The sequence below is a fragment of the Heterocephalus glaber genome, unplaced genomic scaffold, assembly GCF_053883595.1.
Source record: "Heterocephalus glaber isolate CG9 unplaced genomic scaffold, H.glaber_assembly_v1.0 deba00001509, whole genome shotgun sequence".
Taxonomy (NCBI): Eukaryota; Metazoa; Chordata; class Mammalia; order Rodentia; family Bathyergidae; genus Heterocephalus; species Heterocephalus glaber.
Genome location: NW_028258325.1, coordinates 40,045,970 through 40,068,170, shown reverse-complemented (window position 1 = coordinate 40,068,170; position 22,201 = coordinate 40,045,970). Strand labels below are relative to the sequence as shown.

The 22,201-nt window shown below is 36.7% G+C and overlaps 1 protein-coding gene and 1 pseudogene across 6 annotated transcripts in view; one reads left to right on the top strand and one right to left on the bottom strand.

Annotated features, from left to right (window-relative positions):
- Atp10d (ATPase phospholipid transporting 10D (putative)) overlaps positions 1–22,201 on the bottom strand; it is a 117,545-nt gene that overhangs the window by 32,214 nt on the left and 63,130 nt on the right. For 4 of the 5 annotated variants that reach the window (XM_004849763.4, XM_004849765.4, XM_087187858.1 and 1 more), the window contains exons 10-12: positions 15,446–15,684; positions 10,559–10,747; positions 7,659–8,268 (exon numbers count right to left, since the gene is read on the bottom strand). The exons of the other annotated variant lie outside the window; for it this stretch is intronic. In XM_004849763.4, the coding sequence (XP_004849820.2) occupies positions 7,659–8,268; positions 10,559–10,747; positions 15,446–15,684 (1,038 nt within the window). The remainder of the gene's footprint in view (positions 1–7,658; positions 8,269–10,558; positions 10,748–15,445; positions 15,685–22,201) is intronic. 5 annotated transcript variants of the gene reach the window in all.
- Positions 337–6,800, top strand: LOC147825135 (transcription initiation factor TFIID subunit 9B pseudogene; annotated as a pseudogene). Its single transcript, XR_015441409.1, has one exon. The product of XR_015441409.1 is annotated as a transcription initiation factor TFIID subunit 9B pseudogene (transcript).

The window sequence follows — 22,201 nt, the reverse complement described above, 5'->3', positions numbered from 1 at the left end:
GGCACCAGCACCACCCCACCCCACCCCCACCCCATCAAAATGAGAAGACACATACAAAAATCTCAAAACCAGATTTCTAGATCACCTACAGCAACCCCAAAGGGAAACGAGATAGAACACTCTGGTACTCAATGACCTGGACTCCCTGAACTGGCAACAAAAGAGGAACTGGAAAAAATGAAATCAGAAATAATTTCTCAGATAACAGCAGACTGTGTTCATAGTTCAAGACATGATTAATAAATCTAGAGAGGAGCTGAGGAACCTGATGGAATCCCAACATAGGAAACAAATGGAATACATAAAACAGATGCAAACAGATTTCCAGGATATTAAAAACTCCATTTAGAGTCCGGCGAGATGGTACCTCTCAAGAACGCTCCAAGAGATGCATTGGTGATGGTACAGATCCCAAAGGATATGGGAATCACAGAGTATGAACCAAAGGTTATAAATCAAATATTGAATTTGTGTTCCGGTTTGTGGCTACAATTCTGGATGATGCAAAAATTTATTCAGGCCATGCTAAGAAACCTAATGTTGATGCAGATGATGTCAGACTGGCAATCCAGTGTCATGCTGACCAGTCTTTTACCTCTCCTCCCCTAAGAGATTTTTTTACTGGATATTGCAAGGCAGAAAAATCAAATACCTCTGCCACTGATTAAACCATATGTGGGACCTAGACTACCACCTGATAGATACTGCTTAAGAGCTCCAAACTATAAGCTGAAGTCCTTATTAAAAAAGGGACCTAATCAAGGACCACTAGTTCCCTGGTTAAGTGTTGGTGCTGTTAGTAGCAGACCTACCACTCCTACTATAGCAGCCCCATAAACAGTGTCTGTCTCAAATAAAGTGGCAACTCCAGTGTCAGTGACAAGCCAAAGATTTACCATGCAGATTCCATCTTCTCAGTCCACATCTGTCAAACCAGTTCCTTCAACTACTGCAGTTCAAAATGTTCTAATTAATCCTTCAATGATTGGACCCAAAAATATTCTTATTACCACCAACATGGTTTCTACACAGAACACAGCCAATGAATCAAACCCACTGAAGAGAAAACATGAAGGTGATGATGACAATGATACAATAGTTAAGCAAAAAAGTCCTAGTCTAGAAGCATTATCAGGGAGGGAGACACAATGAAAAAGCATCAACCTTTGGAACCAGGCAAACTTGGACTTGAACCCCTGCTGCTACTACCTCTGTTTTCTTGGGGTTTTTTTGGTACCAGGGATCAAACTCAGGTCCTTTTGCTTGCACAGCAGGCAGTGAAACTACCTCTGTGAGTGTGTCCAAGACTTTTAACTATTTCTTCATCCATAAAGGTAAAATACATATCTTGCCTATATAATGCCCAGAACAGAATTTCTGGTTAAAAATGGCCTTTTCAAATCTCACTTCTGCTTTTCCCCCAAAATGCATTAAAATGACAGAAAAGTGATAGAAAGGAAAAATTATGAAGATTATAAAAGAATCAGAATGGCATTAGACTCAACAGTGACAATGAAACAATGCCTTCAGGTCTGATAAAATGATATTCAGGCAAAATTCTATATAGTCAGCCCCTGTATCCAAAGGTTGAAAATATTAGACAAAAATTTCTATCTATACTGAACATATACAAGTTTTTTTCCTTGTCATTATTCCCCAAATGGTACAGTGTAACAACTTTTTATATGGCATCAATATTAGGTATTTAAGTTACCTAGAGATGATTTAAAGTATATGGGAGGATGTGCATAGTTTGCAAATACTACTGCATTTTATACAAGGAACTGGAACCGCAACAGCTTTTGGGATTCAAGGGGGTGGCTGAAACAATCCCCCACAGATAAAAAAGGATTACTAACCAAACTAGCAATCAAGTATGAGTGTAGTAAAGATATCCCATACAAAAAAAAATCTGAAAGATTTTGCCTCATGGAAAATTTCTCATGAAGCTATTGGAGTCATTTACATAAAAAGAATAGACCAAGAGAGGAAAAGGAAACAGGTACAACACAGAAGGAGAAAAGAATTCCTAAGAGGGTTATAGGCAATACCATAGCAAAACTATAGCAAACCTAGAGGGCAGCCAGTACAAACAAGCAGAAGCACCAAGTACTCCAGCAAGGATATCTCCAACAGAAATTAACAGACTGTTTGAAAAAAAAAACTCCACTGAAAGTCTATACAGAAGAATAAGCCAATGTGAGGACAGAATTTCAGATATAGAAGATAAGATTGCAATTAGTGACCAGGAAAAGAAAAATTGCTTCAAAAATGTAAGGGACCATGAGAAATCAATCCAGCAGCTGCTAGATGATGCAAAGAAGAATAACATAAGACTGATCAGACTCAATGAAGAAACAGGAGAGAGTGCAGATGACATAAAAAAACTGTTCAAAGAAGTAATGGCAGAAAACTTCCCAACCAGGGGAAAAGAACTTGACATACAGATAAGTGAGGTATATAGGACTCCACCTAGCTGTGATAAAAAAAAATCTACACATAGGCATACAATAGTTAAGATTCCAGAAACTGAATAGAAGAACAAAATTCTACAAGCAGTTAGAGAAAAGAAACAAATCACATACAAAGGAAAGCCCATCAGAATCACAGCAGACATCATGATCCAAACCATCAAGGCAAGAAGAGCTTGGAGTGATATATCCCAAGCCCTAAAGGAAAACAGCCTCCAACTCAGATTGATGTACCCTGCAAAACTATCTTTCAAAATTGATGGAGAAATAAGATACTTTCACAACAAAGAGCACCTCAGAAATTTCATGAATACAAATCCAGCACTCCAAAAAATTTTAAACAATATCCTAGGAAAGGACAATGAGGATCACAACCCCAGGAAGCACAGCAGAATTAGTCCATTGGGTGCAACAAGAAATTGAATGTAAAGGGGGAGAATCCAACAAAATGAAAAAGTCATGACAATGATAAGTCAATACATATCAGTTATAACCATCAATATTAATGGTCTCAATTCACGAATTAAAAGAAATGGACTGGCAGAATGGGTCAAGAGGCAAAATCCAACAATATGCTGCATAAAAGAAACACACTTAATTCAAAAAGAAACTCATAGACTGAAAGTTAAAGGGTGGAAAACAATATTCCAACTGACAGGATCCCGAAAAACAGCAGGAGTACCTATCCTCTTTGAAGATCAAGTGGATTTCAAACCAACCCTGATTAAGAGAGACAAAGAAGGATGCTACATGCTTGTAAAGGGAACAATCCAACAGGAAGAGATAACAATCATAAATATATATGCACCAAACACTAGTGCACCCAACTATATAAAACAAATACTAATGGACATGAAAAGTCATATATGCACTAATTCAATAGTAGTGGGGGACCTCAATGTGCCACTGTCACAAATGGATAGATCAGCTAGACAAAAAATAAACAACAAAATACTAGAACTCAATCAAACTCTTGAATAAATGAACTTATCAGATGTTTACAGAGTGTTCTACTCCACAAAATCAGAATACACATTCTTTTCAGCTGCTCACAGGTTGTTCTCCAAAATAGACCACATATTCACACATAGAACATGTTTAAGTAAGTGCAAAGGAATTGAAGTTATCCTTTGTATATTATCAGACCACAGTGCGATGAAATTGGAGATCAAGAGCAAAAGATACCACAAGAATTTCATAAACACATGGAAATTGAACAACACACTTCTGAATAACCAATGGGTCACAGAGGAAATTAAAGAAGAAATCAGACAGTTCCTACAATTAAATGACAATGACAGTACAACATATCGGAATCTATGGGACACAATGAAAGCAGTCTTACAAGGGAAATTCATAGCAGTGAATAGTCAGGAAAACAGAGCTAGCCCAATTAAACAACCTGAGGCTGAACCTCAAGCTTCTAGAAAAAGAAGAGCAGGACAAACCCAAAGCTCATACAAGGGAGGAAATTATAAAGATCAGAGGAGAAATCAATGCAATGGAGACTAAGAGAATAATACAAAAAATTAATGAAGCCAAAAGTTGGTTCTTCGAACGAATCAACAAAATTGACAAACCCTTAGCCAACCTTATCAGTAAAAGGAAAGAAAAGGCCCAAATCCATGCAGTTAGGAATGAAAAGGGTGAAATTACAATGGACCCAGCAGAAATCCAGAGGCTCATCAATACCTACTTCAAGAACCTATATGCCAATAAGATGGAAAATATGGAAGAAACTGACAGATTCCTAGATATGTATGAATTACCATAGTTGATTGAAGAAGACTTAAAAATTCTAAACAACACAATATCCATCAAAGAAATTGAAAATATAATTAAAAACTTAGCAACTAAGAAAAGCCCAGGTCCTGATGGCTTCACTGCTGAATTCTACAAGACATTTAGAGAGGAACTGCTGCCACTACTGTTTAAACACTTCAATGAAATTGAAAGGGAAGCAATACTCCCAAATTCATCCCTGGAAGCAAGCATCACTTTCATCCCCAAAGCAGAAAAAGACCCAATCGAAAAAGAGAATTACAGGCCAATGTCACTAATGCAAAAATCTTTAATAAGATACTGGCAAATAGAATACGGAAGATCATCAAGATCATACACCCTGACCAAGTGGGATTAATCCCAGGAATGCAGGGATGGTACAACATACACAAATCAATCAATGTAATACACTATATCAATAGAGCCAGGGACAAAAACCATATGATTATCTCCTTAGATGCTGAAAAAGCATTTGACAAAATCCAACATGCATTTATGATAAAAACCCTACACAATTAGAACAGATGGTCTCTATCTCAATCTGATAAAAGCCATCTATGAAAAACCAACAGCCAATATCATACTAAATGGTCAAAAGCTGAAATCCTTCACACTCAAATCAGGAACAAGACAAGGATGTCCACTATCACCAGTCTTGTTCAATATAGTCTGGAAACATTAGCCACTGCAATTAGACAAGAGATAGAAATAAAAGGAATGAAGATAGGAAATGAAGAAGTCAAATTGTCATTATTTGCAGATGACATGATACTCTATATAGAAGACCCCAAGAACTCCACCAAAAGTCTTCTAGACTTAATAACCAAATTCAGTAAAGTAGCTGGATACAAGGTCAACACACAAAAATCAATAGCTTTCTTCTACACGAACAACAGACTCACCGAGACAGAAATAGGGCAAACAATTCCTATCACAATAGCATTGATAAAACTGAAATACTTAGGAGTCAACCCAACAAAAGAAATCAAAGACCTGTTCTCTGAAAACTATAGCACTTTGAAAAGAGAGATTGAAGATGATATCAAAAAATAGAATGACATCCCTTGCTCCTGGGTAGGAAGGATCAACATAGTGAAAATGGCCATACTTCCAAAACTGCTATATACATTCAATGCAATCCCAATTGAAATTCCAACAGCATACTTCACAGACCTTGAGAAAACAATCTAAAAATTCATTTGGAACACGAAGAGACCCAGGATAGCAAAAGCAACTCTAGGTAACAGAGACATGGCAGGGGGTATCACAACCCCCAAATTGAAACTATACTACAAAGCTACTGTGATAAAAACAGTATGGTACTGGCAAAGAAACAGACCTGAGGTCCAGTGGAACAGAGTAGAAGATGCAGAAACTACTGCATCTACTGCAGACACACTCAGTTAACTCATCCTCGACAAAGGAGCCAAACACCCTCACTGGAGGAAAGATAGCCTTTTTAATAAATGGTGCTGGAAAAAAAATTGGGTTTCAATTTATCAAAGTTTAAAACTAGACATATATCTCTCACCATGCACTAAACTAAAGTCGAAATGGATTAAAGATCTAAATATTAAAATAGAAACACTGAACTGGCTGTAACAGAGGTTAGGTAGAACTCTTGAAGACATTGGTATAGGAAAAGATTCTATGAACAAAACCTCAGTTGCCCATGAACTAGCACAAACAATGAACAAGTGGGATCTCTTCTTATTAAAAAGCTTCTGCACAGTAAGAGAAACCTCCAGCAGTGTGAAAAGATGACCCATAATGTGGGAAAAAATCTTCACCTGCTGTTCCTCAGACAAAGGTGTGCTATCTAGAATCTATAAACTACTTAAAAAAATCAAACCACCCAAATTTCTAGACCCGATCCAAAAATGAGCATCTGAAATGAACAGACATTTCTCAGACAAAGAAGTAGAAATAGCAAAGAAACATATGAAAAAATGTTCAACATCACTGGTCATTTAAGAGATGCAAATGAAAATAATGCTGAGATTCCACCTCACCCCAGAAAGAATGGCTGCTATCATGAAATTAACTAATAACAAATGCTGGTGGGGCTGTGGGGAAAGAGGACCCTGTTCCACTGCTGGTGGGAATGTAGACTGATACAACCACTGCGGAAATCAGTATGGAGATACCTCAAAGAACTAGGACTGGAAATCCCATTTGATCTAGCTATTCCCCTGCTGGGTATCTTCCTCCAAAAATTAAAAGAATCATACCACAGTGATACATGTGGACCCATGTTCATAGCAGCGCAATTTGTAATAGCTAAAACTTGCAAGCAGCTCAATTGGTCATCAACTGGAGACTGGATAAAGAAAATGTGGTGTGTTTTTAAAAATAAAATGGTGTACTGCTCAGCCATAAAAAATGAGCAATCCATTTATAGCTAAAAGGATGCACATTGAGGTGATACTCTTAAGTGAAATAAATAGGACACACATGTGTAAATATTGAATAGTTTCTCTAGTGTGAGAAACTGAAAGTGTAAATATGGACTAAAAGGTATAATAGACAATGTGAAATAGGAATAAAAGGGGCAAAGCGGAAGGGGAAGTGGGAGGGGTAGGGGACTTGAAAGAAGGGAACGGAATTAACATGTGAAAATGAAAAAATAGAAACAAAGTCTTTGTAAATATGGAGGGATGCAGGTGTTGAAGGGAGGGCAGGGGAATAGAGAAAAAATAAGAACCAAGACAGATTATGTAAAGGTGCAAATTTCCAATGATGAATGTCATTATATTGTATACCTAAAATGTATCAATAAAATAAAATTTTAAAAAACAACACTATTGTTCCTACCAGTCTTCCCAATTAAAGTCAGGTTTTTCAAAACAATGATAGTTTAATACACAGGAAATAAAAGCCATTCTAGTTTTGATTCCCAAATGTGTATCTAGTAAAAGGAATCCCTCAAAATAAAATTTTCCCCTTCTTTCTCCTGAAGCAAAGTACCAAGTAGGTGATACAAACATTGTTCCTACACCATCAATTTAATTGTAACAGGACTGTAATAATGACGGTATCTCCCACTGAGCACTTTCCAGTTAGACACTTGGCCAAAGGTGTCAATGGTAAGTGCATACAGTATGTCATTAGCCTCTCAGGAACCTACAAAGGAGGTCTTGCAGAACCCATTTTACTGATGACTCAGGCAGAGAGTAGTTAGGGATTTATGAAACACAGCTAATGATGGAGTCCAGATTTGAAACCAGTCTTGAAGCTCCCAGTCTTATTTATTTTCCCATCAAATCCTAGGCAACTTTTCTCTACTTTATCAAGTATGAATGACCTCCATATTTCTGCTTCTTTGCCTTTATAAAACCATTGGGAGTGGGCTTTCAATCTCTAAGCTCTTTATATCACTTCCGTCTTAGCTCTGTTTGAACCTACCTGGGGAAACAATTGAGAGCAACTCCATGACTGCAGAATCAGCACCCTTTGTATACACCACAACTTCGTTGGAAAGAGGGTGCCGGACAACAACGGACATTCGTTTTCTTACTGAGTCAAAGGGCAGGATGTGTAAGAGTTGAAATGTTAATGGTCCCAAGGCAGCAAAGTCCACCATGACCTGCTCTGGTGTCCGTGACTGTAAAGTGCATTGGTAAGCCCTGGCAGCATACACCAAGGCTGCTTCATCTGGGCTTTCAGCCTCATAACAGAGGTTGGAGGCCAAGGGCAGTCCAGGGAGGGATTCCACCTTGCTATCTGTGATGGCTGCATTGTTGTTTGGTTTCTCAATCTCCATACAGCAAGCTGAGTTACCACAGTCCTGGGAGCTCTTGCTAATTGGGGAGACCTCTTCCTCCATAGGTGAAGTCAGCTTCATCCGAGTAAAGAGAGAGAGTCTGCTCACAAAGGTGCTCGGGACCCCCGATGGCAGTTCTTTCCCACTGGCAAGGGATGGTGAACTTGACCTTCGGACAGACAATCTCTGGAAGAGGTTTTTAATCTCTTCCAAGGATTTAATGGGTGTTCCACTCAGTGAAGAAAGCCTAATCTATAAAAGATAATTAGAAAAGTCTCAATAGTAAAGTTCAAAGAAGCTTATAAAAACTTTGAAGTCCAACTGGAAAAAAAAAAACTAAAGTATGTTACCACTCCCTTAAATGGTTAGCAGCCTATTTCTCACTTATAACTGACACAGAAAATGTGAATAAAAATAAAAGCCTTGGTAGGAAAAGATGTGCTGAAAATGATGACACTATAAATTCTTACTGGCATTTAGGAAAGAATTTGATAACTGATAGCAAAAAATACAAAATGCTAACATGAGCATACTCACAACAATTTTTCCTATAGGAATAATTTGAGATAAAATTCATGATCTTTATTGTGTGCATCCTAGCAGTAATAATTTAAAAATTGTAAGCAAATTAAGTATTCAACAGTAACAGAATAGAAATGTCTTGAAATGTGCAATATTTAAAAGTTTGTAAAGACAAGGGAGTAATACTGGAAAAGCTATGTAAACAGTATGAAAAATATTTGACCAAGTAAGCAACAGTACACATAGCAAAACCAAGTAAGAAAAAAAGTCAAATGATTAACAGAATGTATTTTTTTCTTTTACTTTCCAGATTCTACAAGAGATATTTTTACTTAAAAGGAAAAGGCCAGTAAATAAAGTAGCTTAAAGGAAGAGTAGTTATCAGTGTCATAATATGAATTAGATTTTGTTTTGACAGAAACTTTTCTTATTTATACCCTGGTTTTAGATTCTCTCGTGTGTGTGTGTGTGTGTGTGTGTGTGTGTGTGTTGAGGGTGCTAGGGAATGAAACTACGGCCTTTGCACTGAAGTACCACCTCAGCCCCTTGCACTTCTTTATTTTTTTAAGACAGGATCTTGCTAAATCACTAAGTTGCCCAGTCTGGCTCCAAAATGTAATCTTCCTGCCCAAAGCCTCCCAGAGTTCTGGGATTACAGGGATGTATCACTATGTCTTGCCTAGATCTATTTTATCAGTGATTAAGCTTAGAATTTAATACTGATCATGGACAATCTATTAATTGGAATAAAAAGTTTTCTCATTTAGAAATGCCTGGGGAATTTAAAAAAGTTTTCTCCTAAAAATTACTAACTTAATGGTAGTTTAAAGGTTTCATGTGGGTCAAGTGTTGAAGTTATTGGCAACTCAGAGTAAAAAGAAAAATAACATCTAATCACAGATTATATTCCATGTGAATTCTGATTAGCCCCTATTCACTAGCTTTCTGCCATTATCTTGAAATACCATGGCTTCTATATGCCATAGAGATTTTCCTTCTGACACTGGAATATTATATTATTTGGGAATTAGGGCAAAAATATTTCTTACACAGATGCCAACTTGGAAACAGATGTATGAGGAAAAAAATGTTATGTAGGGAAACAAAAAACATAAGTGATTTATTCTCTAACTACATAATCACTTTTCAAAGAGCAACTTTCAAGGCAAAAACTTGTAAAAAATACAATTTCAGATAATATATATCCTAATTGGAAGGAAATTACTTTTTATGTTCAAGTTGACCACCTTTGAAGTTGCCAAAAGAAAACGATCTGATGGAAAATTAAAATTTAATTAAGTTGTGAAGCAATTCAATTTTAAGTGGATATATGGAAAAACATAGAATTATACACAAGAGAGCTAGCACAGCCAAGTGGTGAATCACCAGCCTCTAAATCAAGTATTTTTTCTTAATGGGAAATGAATTCTCCATGAATTCTAAGATACAAACAGAATTTCAAAATCTAGGTTTTATAGGATCTGAAGAGTTTTTGTATATTACAGAGAATTTCAGATTGATTGAGTTAAAAATAACCCAAATGGCACATGAAAAAGGTATTTTATCATCAAACATGACAGTGAATCCAATATACTTTATATTTTGTTTGACGTTGTGCATACAATGCTGGAGGTCTCAGAAACTTCAATTTGGTTAGGAAACAAAAGCAAAATGAATGTTCTCATTGGCAAATCACGTCAAAGCACTGAGCCATACTTCCTAGATTCAAATCTCAGCTCCTCTAAAAACTAGTATTGGGACCCTGGGCAAATTAAAGTTATGTAACATAAGAAATAGTAGAATAAGAGTACCTAACTCTCAGAGTCATTGGAAGAATTAAACAAATTAATACCAGTATGTCATGTAGAACATGTAAGTGCAGTTCTGACACAGGCTGAACACCTGCCATTGTTAGCTGCACTATTATTTGTTATTGTAGCATAACAAGACCAGTATAGATACGTGCCAAACCAGTATTCTCTTCTGCACTGGGGACCCTTGCTTGCATTAGAGACTTTACCTTTTGTCTTGGTTGGTTAGGAGCACAAACCACTACTGTGTTGCAAATCGCCAGTGCAATAAAAAAGTCCATAATGTACAAAGTCTCCAATGGTGGCCTTTGGATGGTCCCATCTAGTGAGGTAAAGAGATGAGGTGTAATCTGACTAAATTTGTTCAAAAGCCTGGTGTCTGGTACCACATCTGTTTCCTGAAGATTCAACAAGACAAAATGCTGTTATCACATGAGAGTTAATTTTTATAACCAAAATCTAAATAAAGCAATGAAAACAAGCTTACTGCATATAGCATAATGGGAATTAACAACAGGAAAATGCAAGATATGAAAATAAATAGAAAATCCAGACTATACATTATAAGTGGAGAATTCCTTCACTCTTAAACTAAACAGGAGATAACTTACAACAAAATCTAGTTGAATGCATATTTCTCATTTAAAAATACACAATGCTGGACATATATTTTATTATGCTTAGAATTTTGCCTTGGTTATAGACTCATTCAGTAATAATAAATATTAATTCTTTTTAAGTTAGCTTTTTACTTGTATTGCATTATTTTAACAAAATATTTTATTCCTGAATATACTGCTGTTGTAAAAACAAACTCTCTAAAATAGAAATAATTACAAGTAGGTTAACATATTTAAACTGCATTTCGCAATAATATCTCACAAGACATTAACAGTTTTCCAAGAGTTTTCTGGTCATATCTATGCCCTCCTCTTAAAGGTGCTTAGTAATGATTTGCTTCAAGAAGTTCTGTTATTATGAAAAAAGTATCAACATTTTGTTTAATGCAGTGCTTCCTACACTAATTTGGGAATGCTAGTTTTAACAAAAAAAAAATCGTAGAAGAAATGTGCTTAGAATCCTGTCACATATAATCAGCTGCTTTACAAATATTTAAAATGAATCAAAAGAGGGACTGTTTGTCATAACCCAGGTTTTACACAAGCACTGATCTATTTTAGAAGAGTTGGGATGCTGACTAATAAATCACACTGAATGTGGGAAACCAAGAGAAGTGATTTAGATAAAAGAGTAAAATACAGAAATGTGTGAACTTGACTTGGAAGTCCATGGCATACATTTATGCTTAGGAGTGCAGTGACCATATAGGTGTGATAAGAGCAAAGAGCATGTGCTAGAAATCATGGGTTTGGGTTCAGGTCTTATATCCTAACTGGTAGCCTCAAGCACTTAACCTTTTGAGCTTCATTTTCCTTGTCTATATAATGGTAAAAATAACACTTAACTCCCAGGGTTGCTGTCCAAGATACGTGAGATAATGCCTGAGATGACATCAGTAGAGCAGAACTTAAATAATCTAATCTTCTTTCCCTTCTTTCCTTCTTAAAGGACATGTACTCATCTACACTGGCTATCAGGCTCAGAGTGGGTCTAAACAGTTCATATTATCAGCTATCGCAAAGCATTCTTAAACTTCTATCTAAATACCTCAAGCAAATGAGTGTATGACTGAAAACCTATTCCCATAACCATGAGAATAATGAGAGTAAAAACAGCACTGAAGCTGGCCAAGTCATGTGCGTGTGTGTGTGTGTGTGTGTGTGTGCTCATGCATTTTACTCTGGTCAGCAAAAGTTTGTGGATAAGAACTGTCAAAATAGAGTGAGAAAAATCTAGAAACTCAGGACCATAGAAGAACCTGAAAGCACCATAAAACCATACACATAAAAGACTCCAGAAAAAGATTTAAGGAAAAGTTGGTATCAGAATGAAGCTACAGATAGGTAGCATTCCTCCACTTCAGTTGGTTTTTACACAATAATCTCTTGTGACTAAGACAGAGGCTGAATTGAGAAGGTAATAGAGTTATCACATGTAATTTTTATCAATATGACTATCTCCATTGATATTTTCTTATGATCCAAATCTGCACTGAGAAGCTGTATAATAAAATTAAAAGATGTTTCTTTTCCAGTGATGCACAGCTTCTGCCATCACTGAAGGCCCACTGAGTTGAGAATCAGGCCCACACTATCTTGCTTTAAATAACAACACATCTATCTAGTACTCCTCCCTCCCCCTTGGGAGCTTGGAAGTTCTTTTAAAGTGAGGACCATATCTTACTGATCTTTGGATCCCTAACTCAGGACCTGGGATAGGGATAAACAACTAAAGGTTATTGTTGTACATACTTGTTGGTGTTATATTCACCAAGGAAAGCAGTAGAGAAACATACTAAAAAATTGTTATTCTATAGAAAATAAACATTTAGGATTAAAATAGGCATCTTATTAAAATTCTAAGAAAATTTATATTCCCAATTTAAGCATAGAATGGTGAGTCCAATGGGGATAGTTCCTCAAAATGTAAACAAAACCTTATTTGGAGGACATACATCTTTTTCCTAATCTGTGATGACATCTGACCATTTCTAATATTAGGTTTACCTTCATGATTCATATTAAACTTGTCTCCTAGGTTATAGACTTCATCCTCAGTTTCCTTTCTTCCTTTTTTCCCTTCCTCTATTTCAATGCAAATTAAAGAAGTAAAACTGGCCAGGGCTTCCTTTGCTTTCCTACATTGTTCACGGAAGCTTTTGGATGGCTTTAAGATAATTTAAATAAATGTTTTTAAAACTGAAGTTGACAGGAACTCACTTTAATTGTTTATACAAAACCCAAAATACCTTCAGCTTAATACTGGACAAAGACACTACAGAAGGGAGATAAAGTTGAACAAGCAGCTCTAACACTGTCCTCTACTTCTCTTACATTTTACTTTTAGGTATCTCAGCTTGCTTTATGCTCTCAAACAGGTGTCCTTCACCTGGCTTCATGGATGGGCTTTTAGAATCATATGTGAAATTTCTACAGTTGCTCATTTTTTAGGTCAAAGATCATACAGCCATGCCATCTCAATCTTTAATTTCCACAAAGGATAAAATCAACTTGCCAAGACTAATAATAAGAGATGATCTCATGTTTCAAGGAAGACCTTTTAATCCTATATATATGAATGCCATTTTGCAAAACACAAAACAAAACTAGAACAACCACCCCAAGGCAGTGATACAATCCGAATGACACAGAGCTTTGGAGTATAGGGAAAGTAAAAATAAAACGGGCAGAAGGGAAAGGCTGAGCCTGTTAAACAGCTTCATTCAACAATCCTCAAAAATACTCTGAGAATGTGCCAGACACTGTGCTAAATGCTGGGCCTTCAAGATGACGATGTCCTTGTTCTTGAGGAGCTAACAGCCATACCAGATGCAGAAATGAGGCCATCATAATATAGACCAAGGGACAGAGGTAATGAGCAAACAGAACTTGGAGACTGAGAAAAGTAAATCTGAGAACACTTCAGAAAAGCTGATACTAAAGGCAGTTCTTACAGAAATAAATATTTCATCAGTTTTGGGTAACAGGGTGGGATTTAGCGAATATATTTTATACAAGGAAAATGGGATGAATAAAGGTGCTCGAAGATGTACTTGTGTGTCCCAGTAAGAGGAGGAGGCTTCATCAGGAACTACTGAGGAGGGTGTGGCACAGACTAGCCTGCCAGGCAACACCGTATTACTTCCAACTAAACAGGACTCAACATGTGCTTGCTTTCAGGCGGGTGGAAAATGTAAAAGTTCAGTAGAAAGATAGGTAAAAAATAACATATAAGAAATATACACATACACAGTATATTTCTAATATAGATTTAAAGTGAATGTAGAGAAAGGACTTGTGTATTCCTTCTTTCTTTTCAAAACTTGGAGAAAAATTAAGTCTAGATGTCTGAAACAGCTTACCATGTGGCACAGATACAATGTAATAGGCATTAGGCCCTAGTGCAGAGAGCTTTCAATGATACCAAAAGCCCACTGCCACACACGTGCCATAAGTTCGCTACCTCTCCCCTAGTGGCACGGTAATAAGTTGGACTGAGATAGTTACTCCAGTTGCTGTGACCACACATTTTTGGGCAAGCTTGCAAAGAGCAAGTAGATTTTCCTCTGGGCTGTCTCAGGTCCTGGGAGACCCCTAGGGTCTACTCACATTATGTATCACATTATGTACTATGAAAATCATACAATAACTTCAATACAGAAATACAAGGGTTCCCCAAAGCTGAGTTATTCTTGTTATGACACGTATTTTGGAGTTGTTGCTGATATCATGGCTGGAGAATCTTCATCTTAGTAAAGTATAAGCATAAATATAATGAGAAAGGCAAAATGAAGTTGAAATTTCATACAGTAATTTTAAGTGCTATGCAACTTTTAATTTCCAGTTCTTGTACATGGACATCTTCCCTCTATTTCTCATGTTCTACACAGCCCTCTATCTTTTTATGCAGTAAGTAAGGATTGTTAATGTATATGACTAGTCGGTTCCTAACACTGCCACTGGGACTCAAAACACATCCTGGTGAGGTCTGAAACGAAAAATTTAGAAAATGCCCTTTGGGCAACTAGGAATGGGGAAGAAGTCACAGATTTGGTGGCATTTGAAAGATGACTACAGAATAATGAAGAGATCTTTGAAAGGCCTATGAGTTTACCTATCCATTACACATATTTACCTGGCTCTGAAATAACTCTGGAAAGCTTTGTTGGCTCTGAGAGCTATGATCATTAAACCAGAGTAGCCTTCTTCAGGATCAGACATGATCTTTCCTGACTAGAAATACAATTTTTCAGAAATGATACATGACTTCTCAACATTGAATTATTTAAGAAACTAGAAAGTTGTGATTTTTGTCTGTTTACACGTATTATGTGTCACAATCATATGTCACATCTTATTATGTGTCACAGTCTCTTTTCCAGTAGAAAAGAAAAGAGTTTGGCTCCATTATAACTCTGAGGCTGTTCTTTCCTCATTTGTATGGACATACAAGAGCCTAGTCATGCAAACACTTACAATGGGGCTGCTGAAAGCAGCCTGTCTGGAATGAAACACTTCACCAGCTCCTTCTCCACTTCCTACAGCAGATGTGCTGCCAGAGAGATGATCTGAGAACTTGTTTCCCAGAGCCCCACTAGGGACTGTCCTGCAGCAGGGGGCTCTTGGTTTTGCCATGTTGCTGAGGGAGCTGCTGAGAGTGTCTGTATAATCTTCATCTTCAGAGACAGCTTCCTGATATGACTCCAGTCTCTTGGCTGAGGGATAAAAATCACACTGGGTCACATCTGAGAAGAACTTACAAGATGTATATGTCAGGCAGTTACTTCTACAGCTATGATATAGCCTATCCTCCCCCTTTCAAACATGGCCTTCAAATCCCCTATCCACATCCTTAGTTAACAAACTTAGCTCATGTCTTAAGTAGAAACAATCAGACAGGAATTTTCTTCTTATTCTTTCTTCAAATCTAATACCTTATCTGCATCTTTATCCACTCTCTGTCTTTTCTCTTACTAGTATGAAGAAAGCATCTGTCCTTGCTTCAAATGCCCAACCTTCTACTTGTGATCTGAATCTCACTCGTTAGATTCCTCAAGGTCTAAATCTTTGCAATTCTTCCTCTGATACTCACACCAGTCCTTCCTCAACCAGTTTCAGGACTTTCTGTCCCCATCTCTCTACTGACACTACTCTTGTAGAGGTCACCCATAAGTTCCATACTGCCAAATCCAGCCATCATATAGATCTGTTCTTATTTAATTTGAACCTTTAATATTATCCAACTGTGTTTACCATTCTTTCCTTCTTCAAATGTCCCTTTTGCATTCTTTGGTACCACATCCACCTATTTCCCCCTCCTACTTTGATGGCTGATGCTGCTTAGTCTATCCTGATAGCCTTCTTCTTCTTCTTTTTTTTTTGTTGGTACCGGGGATCAAGCTCAGGTCCTTACACTTGCCAGGCCGGTGGCAGAACCACTGAGCTAAACCCCCGGCCCCTGATATCCTTCTTCTAAGCCCTGATATGGAGAGCTGTGGAGCTTCTTCTCCACCTACACACTCTTCCTTAGTGATCTCAACTGTTTCATCTTTGAAATAGAGTCTCTGTCCACATGACCTCTAAACCTATACCTTCAACTCTGATTTCTCACCGGAATCCAGATGCATGCATTCAACTCTCCACCTGAAACAGCCACTTGGAAGTCTGCAAGGTTCTTCCACCAGATATTGGTATGGCTCATTCACTACTGTACCTGCTTTAAGTCTCTTACCCACTCTTGCCAGTGAAGACTTCTGAACTTCCCAGATCAGACCTCTCCAGTACTTTCTAGTACTTACCAGCATCTACACACTATATATATATATATAATATATAAAATATATATGATATATATATCATATATAATATATATCATATATAATATATATCATATATAATATATATATCATATATATTATATATCATATATATCATATATAATATATATAATATATATCATATATATCATATATATCATATATATGATATATATAGTATTGCATAATATTATATTATATATAATCATCCAAAAGAATATAATCTTCAAAAGAGTAGTTTTTTTATTAATAAGATATTCTCAGACTCCAAAGTAGTAGCTGATAGGTACTTAATAAATAATTGTAGAACAAATAAATAATAGTCATTTTAAGTTTTTTTTTCAGTACTGGGGATTGAACTCAGGACCTTGTGCTTCTGAGGCAGGCACAGTGCCACTGAGCTAAATCATCAGCCCCAAGTCATCTTAAATTTAATAGAATAGTTTAAAGGTTTAGACAGAACTCGTTCCCTCTTCCTTCCCAAATTTTCTCTGTTCTTCTTGGTCTTTTTTAAAAATTAATTTTATTGGTAGATTTTGGGTATACAGTATAATGACATTCATTATTGGAAATTTTCACCTTTACATAATCTCTCTTGGTTCTTATTTTTTCCCCATTCCTCTGCCCTCCCTTCAACCCCTCCATCCCTCCCTATTTACAAAGACTTTGTTTCCATTTTTTCATTTTCTCATATTAATTCCATTCCCTTCTTTCCTTTCTGCTACCCCCTCTCACTTCCCCCTCCTCTTTGCACCTTTTCTTCTTATTTCATGTTATCTATTATACCTTTCAGTCCTTATTTACACTTTCAGTCTCTCACACTAGAGAAAGTATTCGGTATTTACACGTGTGTCCTATTTATGTCACTTAAGAATATTGCCTCAATGTGCATCCATTTTGCTATAAATGTTTCTAATTTCTCATTTTTATGGCTGAGTAGTACTCCATTTAATAAAAAAGACCACATTTTCTTTATCCAGTCTTCAGTTGATGGGCACTTGGGCTGCTTCCAAGTTTTACCTATTACAAATTGTGCTGTTATGAACATGGGTGCACATATACAACTGTGGTATGATTTTTCTAATTCTTTGGGGAAAATACCAGGCAGGGGAATAGCTGGGTCAAATGGGACTTCTAGTCTTAGTTCTTTAAGGTATCTCCATACTGATTTCCACAGTGGTTGCACAACTCTATACTCCCACCAGCAGTGGGGCAAGTGTTCCTCTTTCCCCACAGCCCTGCCAGCATTTGTTATTGGTTGATTTCATGACAGCAGCCATTCTTTCTGGGGTGAGGTGGAATCTCAGTGCTGTTTTCATTTGCATCTCTCCAATGACCAGTGATGTTGAACATTTTTTCATATGTTTCTTTGCTATTTCTACTTCTTTATCAGAGAAAAGTCTGTTCATTTCAGGTGCCCATTTTTGGAGTGGGTCTTTAAATTTGGGAAGTATGACTTTTTTAAGTTCTTTATAGATTTTAGATAGTAGACCTTTGTCTGAGGAACAGGAGGTGAAGATTTTTTCCCACATTATAGGTTGTCTCTTCACACTGTTGGTGATTTCCCTTGCTGTGCAGAAGCTTTTTAATAAGAGGTCCTAATTGTTGATTGTTTGTGCTAGTTCACAAGCAACTGAGGTTTTGTTCATAAAATCTTTTCCTACACTGATGTCTTCAAGAGTTCTACCTAACCTCTGTTCCAGCTGGTTCAGGGTTTCTGTTTTAATATTTAGATATTTAATCCATTTTGATTTTAGTTTAGTGCATGGTGAGAGATATAGATCTAGCTTTAATCTTCGGCAAGTTGAAACTCAATTTTTCCAGCACCATTTATTAAAGAGGCTATCTTTCCTCCAGTGAGGATGTTTGGCTCCTTTGTCAAAGATGAGTTGGCTGAGTGTGTCTGGAGTTGTTTCTTTTAATCTGTTCCACTGGTCCTCAGGTCTCTTTCTTGCTATTACCATGCTGTTTTATCACAGTAGCTTTGTAGTATAGTTTCAAATTGGAGTTTGGGAGACCCCCTGCTATGTTGCTGCTGCCTAGAATTGCTTTTGCTCTTCTAGGTCTCTTCTTGTTCCAAATGAATTTTTGGATTGTTTTCTCAAGGTCTGTGAAGTATGCTGCTGGGATTTCAATTGGGATTACATTGAATTTATATAGCAGTTTTGGAAGTATGGCCATTTTCACTATGTTGATTCTTTCTACCCAGGAGGAAGGGATGTCTTTCCATATTTTGATACCATCTTCAATCTTTCTTTTCAAAATGCTATAGTTTTCCGAGAAGAGGCCTTTGATTTCTTTTGTTAGGTTGATTCCTAGTTATTTCAGTTTTATCGATGCTATTGTGATAGGAATTGTTTGCCCTATTTCTCTCTCAGTGAGTCTGTCATTTGTGTAGAGGAAAGCTATTTATTCTTGTGTGTTGACTTGTATCCAGCTACTCTACTGAATTTGATTATTAAGTCTAGAAGACTTTTGGTGGAGTTCCTGGGGTCTTCCATATAGAGTATCATGTCATCTGGACATAATGACAGCTTGACTTCTTCATTTTCTATCTTTATTCCTTTTATTTCTTTCTCTTGTCTAATTGCTGTGGCTAATGTTTCCAAAACTATATTGAACAGGAGTGGTGATAGTGGACATCTTTGTCTTGCTCCTGATTTTAGTGTAAAGGATTTCAGTTTTTGACCATTTAGTATGATATTGGCTGTTGGGTTTTCATAGATTTCTTTTATCAGATTGAGGTAAAGACCGTCTATTCTGATGTTTTGTGGGGTTTTTATGATAAATGCATGTTGGATTTTGTCAAATGCTTTTTCTGCATCTATTAAGATGATCATATGGTTTTTGTCCTTGGCGCTATTGAAATAGTGCATTACATTGATTGATTTGCATATGTTGAACCATCCTTGCATCCCTGGGATGAATCCCACTTGTCAGGGTGCATGGTCTTCTTTATCATCTTCTGCATTCTATTTGCCAGTATCTTATTAATGATTTTTGTATCTATGTTCGTTAGTGAGATTGGCCTATAGCTATCTTTTTCGGTTGGGTCTTTCTCTCCTTTGGGGATCAAGGTGATGCTTGCTTCCAGGAATTAATATGGGAGTATTGCTTCCCCTTCAATTTCGTGGAAGATTTTAAACAGTAGTGGCAATAGTTCCTCTTTAAATGTTTTGTAGAATTCAGCAGTGAAGCCATCAGGACCTGGGCTTTTCTTGATTCGTAAGTTTTTAATTATGTTTTCAATTTCATTGATTGATATTGGGTTGTTTAGAATTTTTAGGTCTTCTTCATTCAGCATTGGTAATTCAAACATATCTGGAATCTGTCCATTTCTTCTGTGTTTTCAATCTTATTGGTGTATAGGTTCTCGAAGTAGGTATTGATGAGCCTCTGGATTTCTTCTGGGTCTGTTTTAATTTCATCCTTTTCATTCCTAATTGCATGGATATGGGCCTTTTCTCTCCTTTTTCTGAAAAGGTTGGCTAGAGGTTTGTCAATTTTTTAATTCTTTCAAAGATCTAACTCTTGGCTTCATTGATTTTTTTGTATCATTCTCTTATTCTTCATTGCATTGATTTCTGCTCTTATCTTTAAAATTTCCTCCCTTGTATGAGCTTTGGGTTTGTCCTACTCTTCTATTTCTAGAAGCTTGAGGTTCAGCCTCGGGTTGTTTAATTGGGCTAGCTCTGTTTTCCTGACTATTCACTGCTATGAATTTCCCTTGTAAGACTGCTTTCATTGTGTCCCATAGATTCTGATATGTTGTACTGTCATTGTCATTTAATTGTAGGAACTGTCTGATTTCTTCTTTAATTTCCTCTGTGACCCATTGGTTACTCAGAAGTGTGTTGTTCAATTTCCATGTGTTTATGAAATTCTTGTGGTATCTTTTGCTCTTGATCTCCAATTTCATCACACTGTGGTCTGATAATATACAAAGGATAACTTCAATTCCTTTGCACTTACTTAAACATGTTCTATGTGTGAATATGTGGTCTATTTTGGAGAACAACCTGTGAGCAGCTGAAAAGAATGTGTATTCTGATTTTGTGGAGTAGAACACTCTGTAAACATCTGATTAAATTCATTTATTCAAGAGTTTAATTGAGTTCTAGTATTTTGTTGTTTATTTTTTGTCTAGTTGATCTATCTATTTGCAACAATGGGGTATTGAGGTCCCCCACTACTATTGTATTAGTGCATATATGATTTTTCATGTCCATTAGTATTTGTTTTATATAGTTGGGTGCACTAATGTTTGGTACATAGATATTTGTGATTGTCCTCTCTTCCTGTTGGATTGTTCCCTTTACAAGGATGTAAAGTCCTTCTTTGTCTCTTTCAGTGTTGGGTTGAAATCCACTTGATCTGCAAAGAGGATAGCTATTCCTGCTTTTTTGCAGGGTTCCTGTCCATGGAGTGTTGTTTTCCACCCTTAACTTTTAATGTAGGAGTTTTTTTTTAATTAAGTGTGTTTCTTTTATGCAGCATATTGTTAGATCTTGCTTCTTGATCCATTCTGCCAGTCTATTTCTGTTGATTGGTGAATTGAGATCATTAACATTGACAGTTATAACTGATATGTATTGACTTATCATAGTCACAACTTTTTCTTTTTTTGTTGTTGTGTTTTCCCCCTTTGCATTTAATTTCTTGTTGTGCCCAATGGATTCATTCTGCTGTGGTTCCTGGGGTTGTGATCCTTGTCTTTTCCTAGGATATTGTTTAAAAGTTTTTGGATTGCTGGTTTTGTATTCATGAAGTTCCTAAGGTGTTCTTTGTCATGAAAGTATCTTATTTCTCCATCCATTTTGAAAGATAGTTTTGTAGGGTACATCAATTTGGGTTGGAGGCTGTTTTCCTTTAGGCTTTGAAATATGTCACTCCAAGCTCTTCTTGCCTTGAGGGTCTGTGTTGAGAAGTCTGCTGTGATTCTGATGGGCTTTCCTTTGTATGTGATTTGTTTCTTTTCTCTAACTGCTTGTAGAATTTTGTTCTTCTATTCAGTTTCTGGAATCTTAACAGTTATATGCCTATGTGTAGATTTTTTTTTTGATCAAGGCTATTTGGAGTCCTGTATGCCTCACTTATCTCTATGTCAAGTTCTTTTCCCCTGCTTAGAAAGTTTTCTGCCATCACTTCTGTGAACAGTTTTTTATGTCATCTGCACTCTCTCCTATCTCTTCATTGACTCTGATCAGTCTTATGTTATTCTTCTTTTCAGTGTCTAGCAGCTGCTGGATTGATTTCTCATGGTCCCTTACATTCTTGAGGCAATTTTTCTTTTACTGATCACTAATTGCAATCTTATCTTCTATATCTGAAATTCCATGTTCACATTGGCTCATTCTGCTGTGTAACCTTTCAGTGGAGTTTTTAATCTCCCGGAAATCTGTTTGCATCTGTTTTA